At 54.4% G+C, this 16,472-nt stretch overlaps 1 protein-coding gene across 1 annotated transcript; it reads right to left on the bottom strand.

Moving 5' to 3' along the window:
* Positions 1-465: 465 nt before the first annotated feature.
* On the bottom strand, positions 466-16,472 carry ZNF668 (zinc finger protein 668). Its single transcript, XM_008248711.4, has 3 exons — positions 16,352-16,472; positions 5,766-6,434; positions 466-5,400 (listed from the first exon to the last, which is right to left on the bottom strand). The coding sequence occupies exons 2-3, from the start codon at positions 6,410-6,412 to the stop codon at positions 4,188-4,190; spliced, it is 1,860 nt and encodes a 619-aa protein (XP_008246933.1). The 5' UTR covers positions 6,413-6,434; positions 16,352-16,472; the 3' UTR covers positions 466-4,187.

Below are 16,472 nucleotides of genomic sequence, written 5' to 3'. Positions count from 1 at the left end.
AATTTTGCCTCTCAAATAAATAAATCTTTCAAAATTTTTAAAATTTAAGAAAAAATTGAAATAGAAGAACAAATTAGAGGACGCATAGGTCCTGATTTCAAATCTTTCTACAAAGCTATAGCAACCAAAACAGTGAGGTACTGGCATAAAGACAGGTGGAATAAAATTGAGACTCCAGGGGCAAATGTTTGGGGCAGAGGTTCAGACACTACTTGGGATGCCTGCCTGGGTTTGAGTCCTGACTCTGCTTCTGATTTTGGCTTCCTCATAATGTGTAACCTGGGAGGCAGCAGGTGATGGGTCAGGTACTTGGTCTCTGCTACCCACATGGGAGGCCCAGGTTCTTATTCCAGCCCTGGCTGCTGTAGGCATTTGGGGAGTGGCCCAGCGAATGGAAGATCTCTGTCTGCCTTTCAAATACATTTTAAATAATCTTTAATAAATTGAGAGTCCAGATAAAACTCCTCGTATTTACAGTCAGTTTATTTTCAACAAGGGTGTCAAGACAATTTAGTGTAGAAAGAATAGTCTTTTCAACAAATGTAACTGGGACAATTGGATATCCACATGCAAAAGAATCAAGTCAGACCCCCCTGCCTCAAATCATATACAAAAATTAACTCAAAATGGATCAAAGACCTAAATGTGAGAGTTTTTAGCTTTATGCCATTCATAGTTTATAAAAACTCTCAAGAGTTTATAACTGGCTGGCGCCGTGGCTCAATAGGCTAATTCTCCGCCTTGCGGCGCCGGCACACCAGGTTCTAGTCCCGGTCGGGGCGCCGGATTCTGTCCCGGTTGCCCCTCTTCCAGGCCAGCTCTCTGCTGTGGCCTGGGAGTGCAGTGGAGGATGGCCCAAGTGCTTGGGCCCTGCACCCCATGGGAGACCAGGAGAAGCACCTGGCTCCTGCCTTCGGATCAGCGCGATGTGCCAGCCGCAGCACACCGGCCACCCTCATTGGAGGGTGAACCAACGGCAAAAGGAAGACCTTTCTCTCTGTCTCTCTCTCTCACTGTCCACTCTGCCTGTCAAAAAAAAAAAAAAAAAAGTTTATAACTAAGTTATAAACTTTCTAAGCGCTCATAAAACTTTCAGCTATGAACTCTTAGATGAAAACATAAGCATAAATCTTCATGCCCTTAAATTAGGAAATGGTTTCTTAGATATGGCACCCCAAGCACATGAAACCAAATAAGAAAAAAAAATTTAAAAAAGGAACTGGACATCATGTTTCAAACAGCACCATCCATAAAGTAAAAAGGCAATTCACAAGTGACGAGGATTTTGGCAAATCATAAGGCGCCTGAACTCTTAACCACTCAACAGCAAAAGGAGAACCAAATTTAAAAATGGGCAAAAAATGCACAGGCATTTTTCCAAAGATAATATGTAGATGGCCAGGAAGCACATGAAAAGACACTCAACATCATTTGCCATCAAGGAAAATGTAAGCCCTAGCTACAAAACTCACGCCTACCAGGATGGTCACCATACCGACCGACGAATCTTACAGATGACAGTAAGTATTGGTGAGGATGTGGAGAAACTGGAACCCTCACGCCCTGTTGGAATGCGGAATGGTGCAGCTGGTTTGGAAAACATCCCCAAGTGGATTGACACAGAGTTATCATACGAGCCTGCAATTCTGCTTAGTATAGTACACACCAGAGGACTGGAAACAGGTCCAGACAAAGGTTTCTATCTGAATGTTCCTAGTAGCATGACACAAAATAGCCAAATATGCAAACATTTCAGGGGTCCACCAGCTGATGAGTGGGCAAACAAAACAGTATTATTTGATAATAAAAGTAATAATACAAGCTACCCAATGGAGGAAACTTGAAACATAATGGTAAGTAAAACTGAGTCACAAAAACCCACATATTGTTTGATTCCATTTACTTGAAATGTCCAGAACAGAAAAGTCCAGAAAGTAGATCAATGAGTGACCAGAGCTGAGTGGTTAGGACAGGGGGTGGGGGGTGGGGCGGATAGGGAGTGAGCTCACAGGCATGGAGTTTCAAGGGGATGAACATGTTCCAGAACTAGATGGTGACGGTTGCATAACCCAACTGTACAGTACGTAAGATGTATCCTGTAAAGCTGTGTGGGAGCCTCAGGTGTGGCTGCCTGGAATGCCCAAGGAGACCATGGGATTTCAGTCGATACTCAAGGGTATCATTGGTTAGTGTATATGGTATCCCGGGCCCAACTTTTCCAAGGTGCCTCCTTACCCCTAAGCTAAACCAACCTGTTCAGAGCCCGCCTCCTTCCAGTCTGCTCCATTTCTTTCTGCCATCACACTTTGGTTCCAACCTGGACAGGTAGGAGCCGGGGGTCAGTGCTCATCCTGCTCTGGGTATGAGGAGGAGCAGGGATACTCTTCCTCCAGCCATGATACTCCAGCCCTGCCATTGCCCATGGGCCTTGTTCTGCTGGGATCAGCAGCCATGGCCTCTTTCAAGGCTAGTATCTGAGGGCCTGGGCACGACAGTGCAGAGACCCCTGCCATCAAGGGGGGCATCGGCTTCTGGTGCTGACCACTGACTGGGCTGTGGGTTCAGAGTCCCCAGGAATAGCCGGTGGGGCTGGAGATGAGTTACATGCTGCTCATTTCGTGCCATGGCCCAGTCTTGATGGGAACAGAAATGAGGTTCTGGTCCACTCTGACCTTTGGCTTTGTTTTGGGTTGGGGGAAGGCCCTAGCGGTTGGAAATTATAACCTGGAATCAATTCTTGAATATTCTTCGAGAAATATTCTATAGGAACTTGAGCACTTAAGTGATTTGGTCCAAAGGGCGGCATACTAACCACACAGCTTGTGCCTCTCATTTGTATCATCTGATTTATTTTGTGGATAATTTCAACATAGACAGGCCTTACTAAAAAGGAAAGGAGGGAAGGAAGAAAGGGCTGAGAGTACATTTCACAGTGGCCGGTCTTTTTTAAATCAGTCCTCTCCCAGTGACATTGAGTGTTCCCAGTGCTTTCTTACCAGAGTTTGCCACACTGGACATTCTGCTGCCTTCAACTTTTCCAAAGAGGGGAAGGGAAATCTGTGGTGTAAATCCCAAGGCCTACTTGCTGGGTCAAAGGGTTTGTACATTTAACTTTTTTTTTTTTTGCTAAGCATCATCGAATAATTTTTCCAAGAGGCTGTACCAGTTTACACTGAGCAGACAGCCTCCTGTTTTGCTTTTCCATTTTTGGTGGGTCTTTGAGAATTGACTGTGTAACAGCTGTGTAGCTCTCCAGAGAATGGATACACGGGGGGAACTATGTAAGCGTCTTCTTTTCCCATGGATGCAGACAATCATATGCATCGTAAATTCACAGGAATATTCAGAGTTGTTCTGGATGCCTCTAACATTCTATTGACTTATTCTTTAGCCAATAATATCCTATCTTCACGCCAAGGCTTTTAGCATTTGACTACCTAGGATGATAAATGCATCACCTTGAAACATCGCATCTGTCTTTAAAAATATATATTGCATACGAACTCGGAATCTTTGAGTCCGGTTCAGAGAATCAACATCTTTTCATACCGAGTCTTCTCGTTCAGGTCTTACCCTTCAGGTAAGGTCTCTCTGTCATTTCATTTTCTTTCATTAACAATTTGCACATTTCTCGTGAGGTGTATCTCCTGTGTAGTTTCTTGGTTGTGAGTGGGAACCTTTTTCCCTTTGAGTATGCTTCCTGATTTTTTTGCTGCAGTGTGCATGACAGGGAAAAGGGTCAGAAGTAGAATTACTAAGTAGAAAGATTTCCATGGTCAAGTAAGCCTGGGCTAAACACAGCTCAGCAGATCTGTTTGTTGCAGAATCCCCAAGAAGGGCATAGAGAATTTCCTGCACGTAGAGGCCATGGAACCCTTTGTCATCCCGGGACACACTCTGGGAAAGGATGCATCTGTCTGGGGGCGGGAGGCGGGGTCTCGCAACTTCCACCTGCTCCTTCCCAACCAAACGCGGCAGACCGCCCAGTGTCCAGTGCAAGCTTTAATGCGCAATACTCGGTGAGGGCCCTGTCTCGGCGGCTGCCGGCCGGTACTGTGGCTCTGTTGGGAGACAGCTGGGCCAGATGCCTGGGGGCGTGGAGTCTAACGAGCCGGGGAACAAGGAGATTGAGCAGGCACCCTGTGGGGGCCGGGCTCCTGGGGGTGCGGTGGAGGGGGCTGTGGGCTTCAGGCTGGCCCCTCCTCAGGCATTCCTAGCAAAGCCACCAGGGGCTCCAGGGGCGTGGGGGTCCCCAGGGGCACAGGGTGGGTGCGTTCATGCTTGCGTAGGTCGCTGGCGCTCAGGAAGGCCTTGGGGCAGTGGGGGCAGGTGTAAGGGCGCACGGAGCTGTGGGTGCGGCTGTGTTTGCGCAGCCCAGCGCGGTCTGAGAAGCTCTTGCCGCACTGGCTGCAGGGAAAGGGCCGCAGCTCCGGGTGGGAGCGCTCGTGCCGCCGCAGCAAGGTCATTGTGGCGAAGCTCTCCTTGCACTCGCGGCACGCAAACTGCGGCGGCTTCTCATCGGCCTCCTCACCCCCCACCTCGCCTGCCCCTCCCAAGGGACCGGGAGCCTCCCCGACCGCAGCATCCTGGCACTCCACGTGCTCCACTGTCATACCTACCACTTGCCACTGGGTGGCCATCACACCGCCGGATTCCGGCGGCAGCCCCAGCAGCCCTGCCGGAGGGTCTCCTAGCCCTGTACCTGCTGCCGGGGCAGCCGAGCCCTCGCCCGCCACACCGACAGGCAGTGCCAGCCCCACGACCAGCTCCTGCTGCGGGGGAGCCCCCGACGCCTCGCTGCTTCGATGGGTCCGCTCGTGCTTCCGCAGGCTCGATGACACCACGAATGACTTGCCGCAGGCGTTGCAGTGGAACGGGCGCTCCCCGGAGTGCACGCGGCTGTGCTTGGTGAGGCTGGCGCGCTCGGCGAAGGCTCGCCCGCACTCCTCGCAGCGGAAGGGCCGCTGGCCCGAGTGCACCAGCGCGTGCCGCTTGAGGTCCCAGGACGCCACGAACGTCTTGTCGCACTGCAGGCACTTGAAGGGCCGGTCGCCCGTGTGCACGCGCCGGTGCATGGCCAGGTCAGCGGGCTGCCGGAAGTCCTTGCCGCACTTTTCGCAGCGGTACGGCTTCACGCCCTCATGCGCACGCTGGTGGCGCCGGAAGCTCGAGGGGTCGGAGAACATGCGGCCGCAGCGCGGGCACAGGAAGGGCTTCTCCCCGGAGTGAGTGCGCTCGTGGCTCTGGTAGGAGCTGAGCTGCGTGAAGCCCTTGCCGCAGGCCGGGCAGCGATAGGGCTTCTGTGCCGCGTGGATACGCTGGTGGCAGGTGAGTGAGGACGAGCGGGAGAAGCTCTTCCCGCACTCAGAGCAGAGGAAGGGGCGCTCGCCGGTGTGGGACCTGTGGGGGCGTGGAGGAGCGGGGATGTAACAGATCCACAACCTGACTGCCTCAGCCCAATGCCGTAAGAGCCATAAGGTAGCACCCCAACCTTCAGTTGCCGCCCCCCCCCCCCATTCCAGGGAAGGCGCCTCTCGTACATCGAAGGCCTGGACAGACCAGGCGCCACGCCCAGCCATACTGGGGCTCCTCCAGTCGCTCTTGCCCTGTCCCCACCCCCACGACTGTCCCATGGGGGCAGCAACTTCTCTCACTTGCCCAGCCCCACCCACCTTCCCACTGGCTCCCAGTCGCTCTCTGTGACTCATCCCCAAGCCCCATTGGCTCAGCGGCACTGTTGCCCCGCCCCCGCGCAGGGAGCTCACCGCTCATGGTTGCGCAGGTCCTTGAGCTCGGCGTAGGCTTTGCCGCAGCGCTCGCAGCCATAGGGCCTCAGGCCGGCGTGTGTGCGCCGGTGCTTGCGGAACACTGAGGGGTCAGCGAAGCTCTTGCCGCAGTCAGCGCAGGCGTAGGGTCGCTCGCCTGTGTGGCCGCGCTGGTGGATCTTGAGCTTGGAGAGCGCACCATAGGCCTTGGGGCAGTGCGCGCAGCGGAAGGGCAGCTCCCCCGCGTGCGAGGCCAGGTGCACACGCAGGCACACGGGCTGCATGAAGCGACGGCCACACTCGGGGCACGGGAAGGGCTTCTCGCCGGTGTGGCTGCGCCCGTGGCTGCGCAGCTCGGGGGCTGTCTTATAAGCCTTGGGGCACAGTGGGCACGCATAGGGCCGAGGCTTAGCCGCTGACCCTGACACCTTGTCCCCACTGGCTTCCTCCGCCTTGGGTTCTGTCTCTGGCTTTGGCTTCCCTTCGGTAGCCTCCTCCGTGCAGTCCGAAGGCCCATGTGTGGCAGCATGGCGCGCTGCCCTGGGAGCGTTTGGAAATGTCTTGGTGCAGGACAGGCACTTGTAGCGCCGGCCTGAGCGCTTGTAGCCAGGAGTGGGAGACCGGGGCTCTGCAGCCTCCACCTCCATGACCTTGGTGGGCGGGGCTTCTCTGCAAGAGAAGCAAAGTTAGTCTGAAACCACATCCCTTCGCTCCTTCTTCAAGGCCATGGCCCCTTACCAAAGCCCTTTCAAGATCTCAGCGAGAAACCCATCATATCTACATTTCCCACCCAGGCTGCAGCCTGAAGCACCACGGGGACCCCACATCCTTTCTAGGAAGCATTCCTGAATCTGTCACCCTGTGCTCAAATTTCATCTCTGATCCGTTGTTGTTCAATGGTCAAAGGAGTTGGGCCAGATGACTTCAGAGAGGTTAAACGGTCCCCAAGCTCCACAATTTTCTTTTCTTTTCTTTCTTTTTTTTTTTTTTTTTTTTTTTTTTACAGGCAGAGTGGACAGTGAGAGAAAGAGACAGAGAGAAAGGTCTTCCTTTGCCGTTGGTTCATTCTCTAATGGCCGCCGCGGCTGGTGCGCTGTGGCAGGCACGCTGCGCTGATCCGAAGCCAGGAGCCAGGTGCTTCTCCTGGTCTCCCATGGGGTGCAGGGCCCAAGCACTTGGGCCATTCTCCACTGCACTCCCGGGCCACAGCAGAGAGCTGGCCTGAAAGAGGGGCAACCGGGACAGAATCCGGCGCCCCGACCGGGACTAGAATCCGGTATGCCGGCGCTGCAAGGCGGAGGATCAGCCTATTGAGCCGCGGCGCCGGCAAAGCTCCACATTTTTCCAAACTCTGTGGCGTTCCCTGAGGGCCAGGTTCCATCCATCGCATCATCTTGCTGCTTCAGCTCAGTGTCCAAGGACTGTGCCAGGACGCACGGTCCTGTGCCAGGCTGCAGGGGCACAGGGCACCCAAGTATGGGCCAGGCCTGAAGGTCTCCAAGCGCCCAGGGCATTCCGACCGGGTCCAGAAGAGGGCGGAGCCAATAGGCTAAATGTGGTTGGCACTGCCTGGAAGTAAGGGGTCCCTAGCATCTGTGTCGTATCTTTCCCCTCTGGTGGCTTGGCTCCCGGAGATAGCAACTGCTCGGGCAGAATTCTGGCCTTGCACAGCTGTAAGTAACTCCACCCCAGACAGGAATCCCAGTCCACCCTCTGCTCTGGAATCTCTCTCTTGGCCTGTTCCTGTAAGACTGGTAATGGGGCGTTTGTTCTATCAAGGCAGCCTGAGCCTCTGCTGGCGGTTAGAAGCCTCTTCCTGGTGCATGGTCGCTGTAGGTGCTCCAGTGTAGCCTCACGGGCCCCCAGCTCTGGCTGAGGTGCCTACTTCCTGGTCCAGAGCCCAGACACCCTCCACCCAGCTGCTCCTGGGATCATGGCTGGAGGAAATAGGATTAATGGCTGCATTAGTCTTAACACCAGCTCATCCTCCCTCGGGGATGAAGGGAAGAGGATTACGGCAGATCCACTTAAGGAGTGCTCAGCAGCTGCAGCTGTGGGGGGGGGGCTGGGGGAGAGCCAGATGTGCTCAGAGCCTAGGAAGCCTGTGTTGCACCTCCAGCCCAGGGACCCGCTTCCCAAGAGACCTCGGTGAAATCAGTGCCTGCCTATGGTTCTGTCTCCTCACCTGCACACCTTGGGGGGCTGCTGGCTTCTAAGCTGGGACGGTGGGGTTGAGGGGGAGGACGGAGCTGAGCAGAGCTAGGAGGGTGAGGGAGAAACAGAGAGAGAGGCTCGGGGCCCCTTACTCCAGGAAAGGACGCAGCGTACCTGGTGGGCCACGGGAGGACCTGAGGGTGAGGGGCAGGAGTCGGCACCCTTCTTCTGGAGGCCCTGCCTCAGCCCTACTTGCTGCCCTGCCCCTCACCGGAATCTCCTACCAGACGATGCTCCCTGTCCCTTGCTCAAGAACTTTCCATTGCTTCCATCTGGCCATGCAAGCTCCCAGCCCCTTCCTGGTGGTTCTGAATCCTACCAGTCCTCCACCTGAGCCCCACCAGCCTCGGGAAGCTCTTCCTGCGCTCCCCTTTGGGCCTGGGCCCCAAGCTCACCCAACTCTGCCCCACCCTCAGCTAGGTATTTTCCCTTTCCCCACTACATTCTGGGACTTGAAGGTGAGTGAAAGGGCTTGAGTTCCAACCTCTCCGATGCCTCCTTCTCCTGTTTCCAAGGGAAACCTCCCTATTTCTGGACCAGCTCTGGGGAGTCTGCCCAATAAAGTTCCTCCTTGAGGGTGGGCATTTGGCCTAGTGGTCAAGACCCTGCTTGAGATCCCCAAGCCCCACCAGAGTGCCTGGAATCAAGTCCCAGCCTCGTTCCCAATTCCAGCTTCCCGCTAATGTGCGCCCTGGGACCCACTGCTGGTGGTTCAAGTAGTTGAGTCCCTGTCACTGGTCTGGGAGACCTGGATGGAGCTGCCAGCACCTGGCTTCCGCCTGGTCCAGCCCCAGCTGTTGGGGGGCGGGGCTGAACCAGTAAATGGCAGCTTTCTGTCTCTTAAATAAATAAGTAATGTTAGTTTCCCCTTGGTAAATACCATAGCTTGCCACACACCAGCTCTTTCTATCCTGAGCCTTCTGCTGTGCTAACTCCCCCTTCATGTCAACACCACGAGGCAGGTTCTGGGACGAGAGCTGTGGTCCACCGAAGCAGTGAAGCAACGTGGTCAGGGGCAGAGCCTCCGAAGCCAAACTGCCCAGCTTCAACTCTTGCCTCTGCCATTTCCCAAATGACATGACCTAGTGCGATTTCAGTGCCTGTCTCAGAATCTCCGTGTCCCATCTGAAAAATGGAGGTAATAATAACACTTAGCTCACAGGGGGTGGCTGAGGAGTGAATGAAACAAGGGTAATTACTGCCCTCAATTACCAAGAGTCCTCTTGGAGCCACTCTGCTGAGTAGGCTCCCTTACTTCAGTCCCTCGTCACTTCCGGAGCGTGGGATTATTGTGCCCATCTTCCAGATGAATCAACTGAGGTCCCAGGAGTAAAGTGACTCACCCAAGGTCTCACAGCTATTAACTCCGGTGGCTGGGACTTGAATTCGGATATTTAAGTTGCCTGAAACTGATGGGTCCTGACTCGGTGGTCCAGCCCACACAGACCAGAACTCTGAGCTCCAGCACAGTGTGCGTTGTCTCACACCCTAGAACGTCCTAGAGACCAGAGCTGGCACCTTTATGTCTCTGTTGTACTCCTTGGGCCCACGGCTTGTGAGCTTGGCCCCTAGTGCCAGCCCTGAGCCTAAATGAACCACAGATCAGGAGGCGGGAGGGGTAAATGCCTCCTAAGACATGTCCCAGGGTAAAGGAAAGGGAGTCCCAGATTGGCCCTAGCAGGCACCCTGCGCCCTAAGGAGCTGAGGGTTCAGTAGGCTGGGCCTCTGTTAAAACCCATCATTAAATCCTCTTTAGGGGCCGGCATTGTGGCATAGTGGGTAACACTGTTCTCTGCTAATGGTCTGGGAAAGTAGCGGAAGATGGCCCAAGTCCTTGGGCTCATGCCACCTACAGGGATGAAGCTGCTGGCTCCTGGCTTCAGCCTGGCCCAGAGCTGGCTGTTGTGGCCATCTGGGGAGTAAACCAGTGGACAGAATTTCTCTCTCTTGGTAACTCTTTCAAATAAATAAATAAATCTTTAAAAAAAAATCCCCTCTTAACTGTCTACTGAGGAATCTTTCACCCCCACACTTAAGTATTTTTAAAAAATTTTTATTTATTTGAGAAGTAGAGTTACAGAGAGAGGGAGAGACAGAGAGAAAGGTGTTCCATCCATTGGTTCACTCCCCAAATGGCCGCAACAGCCAGCTCTGGGCCAGGCTGAAGCCAGGAGCCAGGAGCTTTTTCCAGGCCTCCCAAGCACCTAGGCCATCTTCCATTGCTTTCCCAGGCCATAGCAGAGAGCCGGATTGGAAGTGGAGCAGCCGGGGCTAGAACCGGTGCCCATATGGGATGCTGGCCCTGCAGGCAGAGGCTTAGCCTGCTGTGCCACTGCACCAGCCTGAGGGTGAAGCTTCTGCACACAGGTCTGCGTCTGGGTAATCGCCCGGGGAGCCTGAGGCAGCACGCAGGAATCTGTTCCTTAGGCACACACTGCGTCATCCGCTTCAGGACACAGCACACACGCTCAGGTCGCCATGAGCTCCAGGGAGACCCGCATGTTTATCTCCTCCCTTGTCCACAAATGGGGATTAAGACCCCACCAGGGGAGACCCGCGCACAAGGACACACGGGCAGCCAAGCAGCCCAGACTCAAACTCGACCTGCCTGCCCCAAGTTCCTCCTCTATCATTGTTCACTCATTCAAGGTCTTTACCTTTTTATTTTTTAAAAAGATTTATATTTTACTTGGAAGCCTGAGTTACAGAAAGAGAGGGAGAGAGAGAAACAGAGAGAGATCTTCCATCTGCTGATTCACTCTCCAGATGGCCATGACAGCCAGGGCCAGGCCAGGCCGAAACCAGGAGCTGGGAGCTTCATAGAGGTCTCTCACCTGGGTGGAGGGGCCCAAGGGCTTGGGCCATCCTCCGTTGCTTTCCCAGGCGCATTAGCAGGAAGATGGATCAGAAATGGAGCAGCCAGGATTCGAACATCCGTATGGGATGCTGGCATTACAGGCAGCGGTTTTTCCCACTAGGCCACAATGCCGGCTCCTCATTCGAGTTTAAAAAAAAAAAATTTGGCCAGCGCCACGGCTCACTAGGCTAAATCCTCCGCCTGTGGTGACGGTTCTGTCCTGGTTGCTCCTCTTCCAGGCCAGCTCTCTGCTGTGGCCCGGGAGTGCAGTGGAAGATGGCTCGGGTGCTTGGGCCCTGCACCTGCATGGGAGACCAGGAGGAGGCACCTGGCTCCTGGCTTCGGATTGGCGCAGTGCGCCGGCTGTAGTGGCCACTTGGGGGGTGAACCAATGGAGGGAAAACCTTTCTCTCTGTCTCTCTCTCTCACTGTCTACTCTGCCTGTAAAAAAAAAAAAAAAAAAAAAAAAAAAAACACCTTATTTATTTATTTAACTAAAGGGCAGAGAGAGTGAGAGTGAGAGTGTGTGTTCTTTCATCCACTGGCTCACTCCCCAAATGCCCCCAACAGCCAGGGCTGGGCCAGGCTGAAGCCAGGAGCCAGGAGCCAGGACCTCCATCTGGGTCTCCCACTGGGTGGCAGAAACCCAAGCATTTGGGCCATCACCTGTTGTCTCTAAGGAGCATTAGCAGGGAGCTGGATTGGAAGCATGGAGTAGCTGGGACTTGAACCAGGCACTCTGGCATGGGTTGTGGGCATCTCAAGTGGTGGCTTTGCCAGCTGTGCCACAGCATCTATTTCTCACTCGAGACTTAAGACCTAAATCATAACACTGCTCCTAGAACGAGGACAGTATCTCCACTGCTAGCAAGGCCTGAACCCTTTAACTCCCGCCTTTCCCACCTCCCACACCTCCCGCCTTGGTTCACGAGCTCACTCACACGGGCCTCCTTTCTTCTCAAACAACTAAATTCCCTCCGACCTCAGGACCTTCGCACTAACATTTCCCTCATTTAGAACCACTGTTGTACAGGGGGTGCTGTGGCGTAGCGGGTTAAGCTGCGGCCTGCAGTGTCGGCACCCCATTTGGGTACCAGTTCTAGTCCTGGCTGCTCTGCTTCTTTCCGATCCAGCTCCCTGCTGTGGCCTGGGAGAGCGGTGGAGGGTGGCCCAAGTCTCCCTGTGGGAGACCTGGAAGAAGCTCCTGGCTCCTAACTTTGGATTGGCGCAGCTCCAGCTGTTGCAGCCATTTCGGGGGTGAACCAGCGGATGGAAAATCTCTCTCTGCCTCTGTAACTCTGCCTTTCAAATAAATACATAAATCTTTTTTTAAAAAAAGAACCACTATTTCTCTGAGATTTTTATATAATTGTCTTTAAATTTCATTTCGGTCTCAGTTCTCTATCACCTTCTCAAAGGGGAGAAGGGGGGGTTTCCTCTTTTTTTGTTATTCTTTCCCTTTCCTTTTTTTTTTTTAATGTATTTATTTATTTGAAAGTCAGAGAGAAGGGGGAGAGACAGAGAGAGAGAGGTCTTCCATCTGCTATTTCACTCCCCAGATGGCTGCAATGGCCAGGAGCCAGGAGCTTCATCCACGTCTCCATGTGGGTGCAGGGGCCCAAGCCCCTGGCATCTTCCGCTGCCTTTCCCAGGCCATTAGCAGGGAGCTGAATGGGAAGCGGAGCAGCCAGGACTCGAATCAGTGCCCACATGGATGTCAGCATTCCAGGCAGCAGCTGTACCATAACACTGTGCCACCTTTCTTCTTTTTTTAAAAGATTTGTTTGTTTATTTTATTTTAAATGCAGAGTTGAGAGAGAGAGAGGGAGAGCAAAGAGAGAGGAACCTGCCATCCACTGGTTCACTACCCTAATGGCCACAATAGCTGGGGCGGGGCCAGGCCAAAGACAAAAGCCTGGAACTCCATCCAGGTCTCCCATGTGGGTGGCAGGGGCCCAAGCATCTGGACCATTTTTCATTGCCTTCCTAGGCCATTAGCAGGGAGCTGGATTGGAATTGGAGCAGCCAGGACACGAACTGGCACCCGTATTGGATGCCAGCATTGTAGGTGGCAGCTTAACCTGCTATACCACAACGCAGGCCCAAAGAGGGGTTTCTTTACCGCTTTTAAAATAATCTTTATTTATTTTCATATACTTTATTTATATTTAATATACTTGAAAGGCAGAGAGAGAGAGAGAGGGAGAGAAAGAGAGAATCTTCCATCAGCTGGTTCACTCCCAAAATGCCTACAACATCTAGGGCTAGGCAAGGCCAATGCCAGGAGCCTGCTGCCCCCCAGGATGCATTAGCAGGAAGCTGGACTGGAAGTGGAGCAGCTGAGATTGAAACTGGCTCTCCAATATGGCATGCCGGCAACCCAAGCCGCGGCTTATTTGAAAGGCTCAGAGTCAGAGAGATTTTGCCCATCTGCTGGTTCACTCCCCAGATGCCTTCACCAGCTGGGGCTTGGCCAGGCCACAGCCATAAGATTCAACCTGGGTCTCCTGCATGGATGGCCGGGACACACACAAGTGCTTGAGCCGTCATCTGCTGCCTCTCAGGGTGTGCACTGGCAGGAAGCTGAAACTGGAAGCAGGTGCTCTGAGAATGGGATGCAGGTGTCCCAAGTGGCGCCTCAGGTCCTTGCCAAATGCTCACCTCTATATCACCTTTGTTAATGCTAACCGTACAACTGCCAATTACTCTCTATCCCCTCCTTTTTAAAAAAAAAAAAATATTTATTTATTTGAAAGGCAGAGTTACAGAGAGGTAGAGGCAGAGAAAGAGAGAAAGAGAGATCTTCCATTCTACTGGTTCACTCCCCAGATAGCCACAACAGCCAGAGCTGAGCTAATCCGAAGCAGGAGCCAGGAGCTTCCTCTGAGTCTCCCATGTAGGTTCAGGGGCCCAAGCACTTGGGCCATCTTCTACTGCTTTTCCAGGCCATAGCAGAGAGCTGGATCGGAAGTGGAGCAGCCGGGACTTGAACCGGCACCCATACGGGATGCTGGTACTGCAGGCAGCGGCTTTACCTGCTATACCACAGCGCCGGCCCCTCCCCTCCTTTTTAATTTCCTTTCTGGTATCATCCAGGTAACACTCCTGCGAGCTAACCTTGGGGGGCCAGGTGCCATTCTAAGCATTTCCTCCACACTATTCAAGTTAATCCCACAACTGCCTGAAAGTATAATATGGACTGAATGTTTGTGTCCCCCTAAATTCATATATCAAAGCCCTAAGCCCTACAGTGACTGCCTCTGGAGACAGGGCCTTAACAGAAACAGTTAAGGTTCAATGTGTTCTTAAGGAAGTGAGCCCACAGAATGGCAAAGTCACTGGTCACAGTCATGGCCAGTATCCTAAGTAAGGTGGTCAGGCTCCTGCCCGCTGCCCCTGGACTGCTGCTTTGCTAGCCTTTACACATTTTGTGGTTTGTGCATTCTCTGGCTCCAGCCCTGGTGTCCAGGCTGCCAAAGAGCTTGGGGAACTTGATTGTCTGCATCTTCTACACCCCAGAACCTTGTCGGGTAACTTACAACATTCAACCAACCTCTGGGAGAACTCAGTTCGCACTCAGGACTATAGCCTGAGCTCCCCCCCACCATAGCGGGAGTCTGTGAAACTGTCAGGCAACAACTATGAGGGTAATTGAAAACATTTCTGGCAAAATGGGATTAAGAGATGTTTCTTTTAATCCAAAAGTTTAAATCCTTGCAAAGTTTTTTCATGATATACATTTTTCATGAATTTTCTTTTTTAAAGATTTATTTATTTATATGAAAAGCCAAGTTACAGAGAGAAAGAGAGAGGTCTTCCATCCCCTCGTTCACTCCCCAAATGGCTACAACAGCCAGGGCTGGGCCAAGCTGAAGCCAGGAGCCAGGAGCCTCTTCCAGGTCTCCCATTGTGGGTGTAGGGGCCCAAGGACTTGGGCCATCTTCTACTGCTATCCCAGGCTACAGCAGGGAGCTGGATTGGAAGTGGAATGGTCGGGACCCGACGTGGTGCCTATATGGGATGCCGGCACTTCAGGAAGAGGCTTAACCCACCAGGCCTCAGTGCAGACCCCTTTGTGAATTTTTTAAAGACCCCTCATATGCATTGATTTCAAATTTTTTTTTGCACCAAAATAAGCTTATTTTTGACTCTTTCTTAAAAAACTTATTTTATTTGAAAGGCAAAAGAGGAGAGAGAGAAAGAGAAAAAGAGAGAGAGAAGGCCCATTTCCTGGTTTAGTCTCCAAACGTCTGGAGAGTCAGGGCTGGGCCAAGCCGAAGCCAGAAGCTGAGAACCCAATCAGAGTCTCCCACGTGAATGACAAGGACCTCGCACTTGAGCCTGGTCCTCCCAGGGTGTGCTTTAGCAAAGGCTGAGTGGAACCCAGGCACTCCCCCACAGGGTGTGGCAACCCAAGCAGGGACTTCACTGCCTCCAGTCTCTTTTTCCATGAACGTTTTGAAGCACCTTCATGCTGATCAACTGAACCGTTCCTTCCTTCGCAAGGGCCCAATGTCACCCCGCTCTCCCACGGCAGGCTCGCTGTTGGGGCGATGGAGCCTTGCCTTGCCCCGGTGTTAGCAGAGGAGGCGAACAAGAGTTCTGTTCCACCCGGGCTGCACGCATTCCTTTCCCAGGCAGCCTGGGCTAGGCCCCCGGGATGAAATGAGCATGGAGACACCCGTTTCCCGATCGCCAAACGAGCAGTCACCGCATAGGCCATTCCGCCTCCTCGGGAGCCCCTGTCTGCCTTCCCCCGTGGGAAGACTCCTCTGCACCCTTCCAACAGTCTCTCCTCCAGTGAACCCGGGAACACTTAACGGGCCTCACGGCGCTCTCGCCCTCAGTGTGTCCATCAGTTAAATGGGGCTCCCAAAGCCTGCGGGAGCTTGAAGGGCGGTCGGGGCCTACGAAACGCGCTAAGGACGGGGTCAAGGGCTGCAGAAAGCCTGCGTCCAGCCCCCGCGTCGCCGGCCCGCGCCCCCGCTGGCTAGCCCCGTAATAAGCCTGCGGAAAACGTGGCCTCAGAGGCCATGGCGAGAAGGAGTGGACGAAGAAGGAGGCCAAGACCAAATGAATGGAGCGAGGGCCCAGTGCGGGACAAAGGCCTGCAAGATGGCGTTCTTTAGGACCGCGGGAGGGGCGGTCAGGGCCTCGGCCCGGGAGGGGGCCACGGGCGCCGGGGACCCGGCGTGGTGGGGCCCGCGGCCGAGACAAAAGCCCCGCAACGTGGCGGGCTCTAGGACCCCCGGGCCCGCACCGCACGAGGCCGGTGGCCGCGCCGGCGAGCCCAGGCGTCCGCAGCCGCCGGCCCGCGAGGGGACAGCCGGCGGGTTCTAGGACCCGCTGGGCCCGGAGCCCGCCCGGGGCCGCTCCCCGCCCGCCCCGCCCGCGCCGCTCGCGCCGGGCCAACCCAGTCCGTCCTCAGCGCTGCCAGGGAAACTGAGGCCGGCTCGGAACGCGTCGGCGCGAGGGCTGCCCGGAGGCCCCGCGGCCGCCTGCCGGCGCCTCCTACCTGGTCGGGCTCGGGCTGGCTCCGCGGCGTCGGCTGCGGCTCCTCTCGCCGACGGAGCCCGGGACACTGCCGGAGAGGGGCCGGCGCTAGGACCCAGCGGGGGCGGGGGCGGGGCGGAGGG

This window comes from Oryctolagus cuniculus, chromosome 19 (genome assembly GCF_051225735.1).
Source record: "Oryctolagus cuniculus isolate XC-2025 breed Fujian yellow rabbit chromosome 19, ASM5122573v1, whole genome shotgun sequence".
NCBI classification, from domain to species: domain Eukaryota; kingdom Metazoa; phylum Chordata; class Mammalia; order Lagomorpha; family Leporidae; genus Oryctolagus; species Oryctolagus cuniculus.
The sequence above is the reverse complement of the archived record's forward strand: the minus strand, read 5'-3'. Positions and strand labels throughout refer to the sequence as shown.